Below are 7,152 nucleotides of genomic sequence, written 5' to 3'. Positions count from 1 at the left end.
ATATGTAGAAGCTTTTTTTTGCGCTGTCATTTTACATTCTTGTTTGAACATATTGAACCTTGACTTCAATCTGCGTTGACAAGTTGCTAAAGCCCTTCAAGTGGAACATAATAAACAATGCACATTATTCCTAGTAAATAATGAAAGTTATTCATGCATCAGTTTCAATGAATGATAAAGCATGGATGAAATCCTTTGATAAAGCGAAATAAAAAAAAATAGTAAAGTTCTTCTATGTGCTACAGTATCTTTACTTCTGGACAATTTTGACATGGCCTGGATTGTAAACAATTCAGATAAATGTGAATTATTGAAATGTAAGCGTTGTAATAATTAATGATAGTAATATTGTCTGGCATATAATGCAGCCTACAAAATTTCAAGTTGGCATTCCACAATTTTTGAGAATATTGACGAACAAGAATTGGCACAGGTTTTTTGGCAACCTATAGTAGATTTTCCATGCTTCAGCATCCACCGTATTTTACACTGCAATCTGAGGCATGGTTTCCACTGAGACAGATCGTACCGGAAACTACATTTATGTACGTTGTACCCGAGGAAAATTTGCCAATCGTAAAACAAATTTTTTGTAAAATATTAATAGGCAATAATATATAATCCACATGCGACTCCTCTTTCTACTCTTTGCCAAATGTGGGCCTCTTTACTATCTAATAGTAGCAAAGTTGTTGTAGATTTGTAAGGGTACAATGTGTTAATGACTTCATAAACTTGAGTATTTGTAAAAACACGGAGGATTGAAAGTTGGCAAGTTTTTGCTGGCCTATTTTTATCCTCATTTTGGGCCTTGCGGGGACTTAGCAGGGGATGTAATTTCCAAAATGGTTACATGCATGTGAGAGTCCCGGCCACCTCCTAGCAATGCGGAGCATCGTTTTAATGTACATCCCCGGCTAAGTCCCCGCCACACCGCCGTAGTCCTGGGAAAATGCCTCGCTAATAAATGATTGGAGGATAAAACCTACTTGAAGGTTTAGCCTACAGTAGGTCTGAATCGGAGAAGCAACGTGAGAGCTAGGCCAAGGAGATGAGGTTCCTTGATGGAAGCACTACGCGTGCGTATCACTTAGCAGTTTCCATGGAAGTTTGGACTACAATTGACAAGTGCATAATCTGTCTCTTATACACATCTAGATGTGTATAAGAGATAGATTTTTCAGTGGGATTGAGCACTGTTTCACAAAAAATTGAGATATTTTTTTTTTATATATATATATATATATATATATATGTGTATATATTATATATACAGATATATATATATATATATATATACATATATATATATATATATATATATATATATCACAGCTATAATAATGACTTTACTATAGTTCTGCTTAACATGACAACCGAATGCTGACTAGTCGTACACTAAAATAAGCAATCACATTTGCAAACAGAAAATGTAATCACTGTTTAAATGGAAATCTCTAGACAAGAGGCCTAAAACAGACAAGATGCTTTCTGTAAGTATCATTGGCCTAGTTCAGAGCTCAACTCACCAGGTTTATCCACCTGCCAGTCTGAACTAGGTGGCTTATCTAAAGCCGGGCTCTGTTCCTATAGTAACTGGGCCTGGCGTACCACCGTGTTTAACTTTTCTAAGATGAGTTTTAATCGCTGCTGGGGGTCTTGTGTTGACTTCGGGTAAAAAAATATGACCAATCAGCATTCAATTACTTGTGCTGTGAGCAAGGGTGCGTTTTGCGCACAATGTTTGGAAACACGTACCTTTCCTGGTTACGGTTCATTAATATGCAAATTATCGCGCCTGGCTAATCCCGCTAGTCCGAACGCCCTGGCAAAGTTAAGTCAGGCTTAATGTTGAGCCGGGCTTAACTCAAGGCCGGCTTAACTCCAAGTCTGAACGTGCCATTATGAGGCTATCTCTACTTTCTTCCTGCTGTATACTACCCTTGCCTAAAGGACAGGTATGGGTATGCACAATAACGTGCAGCTGTATGTGTGTTTCGTACCTGTGTCCCCTTCCAGGCGCGCTCAAAACTATTGAACCAATATACTTCAAATTTCTACACTTTTACAATGTTACATGTATCTTGGTCCTAGAATTTGGTGCTGATCAGAAGTAAGATGCAGATTTAAAATTTAATTTATATATTTTCCAGTCGCAACACAGAGCTGAGCCGGCGGAGTTGATCGACCATGGCCTACCACACCCTTTAGACATATTGTTGCTAAGGTCCATAAACATGCGTTTGTGGGAAAACATGTGTCTGTAGGACATGTTCTGATTGGTCAGTTGTTCAGTTTGATTGACCTTCCAGAAAGGTTCATTTGAGTTGCTATAATATGGAAACTAATCGGCAAACCAGGGAGGTTTAAAACAAACTGTCACATGTAGCCTTATATGAATCTACACAGCACAAACCACTTCCCTACTATGATCCGGGCCTATAACAATAATCTAAGATTATACCCGAGCCCTGTTACGCCATATATGTGTACTGAAAAAATAATGGCAAACAAAGCTTGCAAAAAGCCTCACTGCCGAAAACAAAGTTTGATGACAGATTTTCGATAGTCACTTTATCTGGAAATCAGATTACCTACAAATATCGATAAGCGGATTGGGATATATATTTTGTAATGTATAGGCCTAGCCAGTTAAAACTGGTAGGCATTCAATTGTAGGTATACACACTCATTGTTCAGAATCAGAAACGGCATATTAATTATGCAAATGAGCAACTGGCATATTCACACATAACAAAACCATCTTGCTTTCTGCCAAGTTTGAAAGCAATCAGACTTAACCAAACTTTAGTTATGGTATATCTAGCCTAGATTACCTGGTAAGTGAAATATTAATTATGCAAATGAACAATTAGCATATTCACACACGTACCAATAACAATTAGGCTGCACCTTCTTACTACCATCTTGCATTACGCCAAGTATTTTATCTTCTTCATTTCAATATTTACGTTAAAAAATTGTCCTAATAGATTTTAGGGACATCCTATTGAGGCCTATCTTACATTTTTAAATATACAAGGTTTTGAAAAACAGAAAATAAAGTGCAATAATGCATATATATATATATCAATCCACCAATCAGTAGTTTATTAACTAGCAAAAAACATAATTATCAAAATACGAACATGAAGTGACAATTAAGGCAGTGAGTGACAAAAACTTTTTAAATTGGAATAGTAGGCTACCGGTATACTATAGCCCGCCGCCGTTACACCATAATACTGGTTACTACTACCAAAATTAAAGTGCAAAACACTATTAATTTGCTCTTTAGTACAAGTTTACACCAATAAGTACGTTGCAATAAATTATAAAATTGTAAATTACAAAAAGTGAACATTGAAAGGTAAATTTCAAACAAAATGTAAATATTGTAAGTACGGATGGTTTTACGATGTGTAAGCCAACAAAAAACATAGACAAAGGTGTATATCTTTTCATTTGCACAAAATAAATCTTCCCTGAAAATGATTGAATAACTGTTAGTATTATATTATTAAAAACTACAGGTAACTCAGGTGGTTATTTCATATTTACCAAAATAGTTAATTGAAACCTGAGTCCATACAATTTATATATATTATCTATAATATACTATATTTAAATATAAAATATATAATTTCATTTATCATTTACGCACAATTTATTACTTTATAAAAATGTAATTAAAATAGAATAGAGAGATTAAAATTACGATAAAATATTGAATATTGCAAAATATAATCAAATATACTTGTAGAATACAATAAAGCAGAGCTGAACTGAGTTTTCGAATCAGACTTGCGCATTGGAGTAGAGTTCGCACTCCAATCTGAGACCATCTTTTTGTAGCTGGAACCGTGGGGTGGTGGTGGTTTAGTTCTCTTATTAACTTTGTGGTAAAAGATAAACTGTTAGTAATGAAAGTTTTCTCCCAAATTAAGGGGGTAAAGGAATTAGAGGGGACTTGAATTTGGGGAGGCGAACTGTCCCAATGAGCCCATCAAGGTGATTAAAAAAAAAAAAAAAAAATGCTAAGCTAATATTATTGGAATGATCTGACAAGTTCTGTTTGGTATACCACCAGATTTAGTTGAGTAGTCTGATAATTGAGCTAAAAGACTACTTGAGAAGGAAGTCCCTAACAATTAAGAATCGCATACAAATAAAAGAATACATTTAAGTGTCAAATCACAGTTAGCAATATATTGCATAGTTCATTCAGATAATTAATTTTGGTCCAATCAACATTGACATACACATTACTTATTAATAACCAATACAGGTTTCCCTCTAATTAAAGACCACTTTAACAAGGGACCACCTTCAATTAAAGACCACTTTTATGTGGTACCAAATTAACAAATGCCTTTTATCTTTATTACTGTATCTATTTAGAGACCAAGAAACCCTAGTCCCAAAATTAATGGCCTTAATTTAGAGGGAGATTTTTATTGCTTATTAGCAATGAAATAATACGCTATTTTTGTCTAATAAATCTACCATCTAATCTAACAAACATTGTGGGATCAGTTTACATACACCAATGCCTTGTTACCACAGGAATCAAGCCACGGTTTGTATCAGAAGTACGGGCCATGATCTAGTGGTAAAACTCGACTTGACAGAGAGTTCGCATGTTCAATTGCCACCGAGGGAACTTTATAATTCATAAGAAACTATTTAGTACGCATGATACGATTCTTTACATAATATTATGTCTGTATTTGAGCACTGTTTTCACCATTGATTAATCACATACATAGATACATTGCACATGCATATCATATACAGTATATGTACTGTCTCTTATACACATCTAGATGTGTATAAGAGGTAGGCTCTACACTAGGCCTACTAACTTTTATTATTAATGAATTAGAGAATGTTAATGTTGCCTAGGGCCTTAATCTGTCTCTTATACACATCTAGATGTGTATAAGAGACAGGTTTAACCATATAAAAAAAATAAAATATTCGCTGTAATTAATTCATTTGGTTTTGGTAATAATAATAATAATAATAATAATAATAATAATAATATAAATAATATAAAAATACCAATATTTTAATACAATTGTGTAAAGACAATAATACTTTCACCATTAAAAAAAAAAAAAAAAAAAAAAAATATTCGCTGTAATTAAGTCATTTAGTTCTGGTTACAAAAAATAGAGTGGATGGATCATGAAGCCTAAATATCAATTCCACCTTCAGTTGATAATAAAGGCTCTGTCTCTTCATCCTCAAATTGACAAGATTTCTGTGTTGTCCTTAACGATGGCATCTTTTTACCTTCAGTTGTTTTAAGTTGTTTCCATGACAATACTGTCAAAGTCTAGAAAAAAAAGATAAAAATAATTTATACACACATTCATTTGTATATATATAAGATGTATCCACAGGTGTTTTATGAAATATCTATAAAACGTAATGCTAACGAATACTTGGATATAATTTTGACTCAAAAACAAAAGAATACATTTTAATGAATATTTTGACTACTCGTATAGCCTTTGTAAATTAGGAAATATCACTGACAAACAAAATTATAGGCCCATTGCTCTAGAAACCGAAAGGTCCACTGATTAATCTAAGATTAGATAGTATGATATATACTCTCGTGTCATGAATCCCGACACGATGGCGTGCAATTTTGATACTTGGAGTATGTATATACTAACCCACATGTGTAGGCTTCCAAGCTATTAGAGTCTTAGGATTCAAAGTTCAGGTGATTCTTTAAACTCTCATTAAACCAGTTAGGTTTTAAGTCTGGTCACTCAACGGAATTATGTATTTTTGAATTAAAACAGATAACCGAGTTAATACCGCCGATCTGGTGCTCTTGGCTCCATTGTCAGCTGGGTTACAGAGTCTTATCAATATCTGCGAGAGCTTTGCCAATGACTGGGACATTACTTTTATAATGAAAAGAAATCTAAATGCATGGTATTTTGTCCCAAAGTACGCAACTTTCAGGGTCAAAATCTAATCACCATTCATGGGACCCCACTGGAATTTGATAATGCTATCACATTCGTCAAGAATTTATCAACAATGGAACCTCGCTCTGCATTAACTGCCCCTCTTTCTATAACTAAATATTTAGCTTGAGTTTTTCATTGTACAGTTTGCTTTCAATTCATATTTATTATTGTCTATCTGCATTTACTATGGATATGAAATTCTGAAAATAAAATGATGGACGAATGAATGAATGAATAAATGATGCTTGAGACAAAATGATATGTATCTAGGTATTCATTACTGTTAAATTTTATTTATATGTATGTATGAGTGTACACATATAAAAAACATATTAATCAATATTATCAATGAAACTCGTATATGTTATAAGTGGTGATAAAATGGTTGACAGACATAAAAGTATGGCATGCACTTTGACTATGGCTGAAAAGAGGATTACCATGATTGGTGAACTTTTCTTTGATAACATTAGATTTAATGATTCATATACCATTGGATCTGTCATTGTCTCATCTTCTATCCAATGGAGAGTCTGGCTATTAATCTGTTATTTCTATGCAAGTCTAACAATCACAGAGATATATATTAGAATGTTTATAAATCATTTTAATTCCTTATTCCTTACCGTGCATATGACAAGAATTGTGAGTAAAACTGACAAAAGAAGATACGGTTGGGTGACTGCACCGCCAGCCCACAGAGGCCCCAATATAGTTGCTATGCCACCCGTTGCTCTTCGAATACCTTGCCCAAACCCTGAAAATACAATTTACATTAGCTAACTTTAACACCAGATTGTACATTTAAACCTTTAAATTGTAAAGAAAGTAATGCGAAATGATAATAATAATTAGCAATATATATAGCACATATGATAATAATAATAATAATAATAATAATAATAATAATAAAATAATAATAATAATGGGGAAAACCAGTGTGTAGGGAAATAATTTTCTTTTCTAAATTATTGATTATAAATCTAATTACACGTCTGTGTATAAAAAACCGTGACTAATCAAAAGTAATTATTTATTTTAGTCAATGTGTGGTAAAGATTATGTATTTTCAACAGTGAATTAAATTCTAGGAGGGAATTTCATTTGTTCGTCTTATAGGGCCCTAGGGTCATATCTAGGGGTGTGTATATATATATAT

At 33.4% G+C, this 7,152-nt stretch overlaps 1 protein-coding gene across 1 annotated transcript in view; it reads right to left on the bottom strand.

Moving 5' to 3' along the window:
* Positions 1-5,091: 5,091 nt before the first annotated feature.
* LOC117119166 overlaps positions 5,092-7,152 on the bottom strand; it is an 18,466-nt gene continuing 16,405 nt past the window's right edge. Inside the window, exons 10-11 of the mRNA XM_033263984.1 lie at positions 6,620-6,750; positions 5,092-5,341 (exon numbers count right to left, since the gene is read on the bottom strand). Of these exons, the coding sequence (XP_033119875.1) occupies positions 5,198-5,341; positions 6,620-6,750 (275 nt within the window). The 3' untranslated portion in view covers positions 5,092-5,197. The remainder of the gene's footprint in view (positions 5,342-6,619; positions 6,751-7,152) is intronic.

Source organism: Anneissia japonica, unplaced genomic scaffold, assembly GCF_011630105.1.
Source record: "Anneissia japonica isolate Jap-2015-1 unplaced genomic scaffold, ASM1163010v1 scaffold287863_len737641_cov155, whole genome shotgun sequence".
NCBI classification, from domain to species: domain Eukaryota; kingdom Metazoa; phylum Echinodermata; class Crinoidea; order Comatulida; family Comatulidae; genus Anneissia; species Anneissia japonica.
This window is presented reverse-complemented; position numbering and strand designations above follow the sequence as displayed.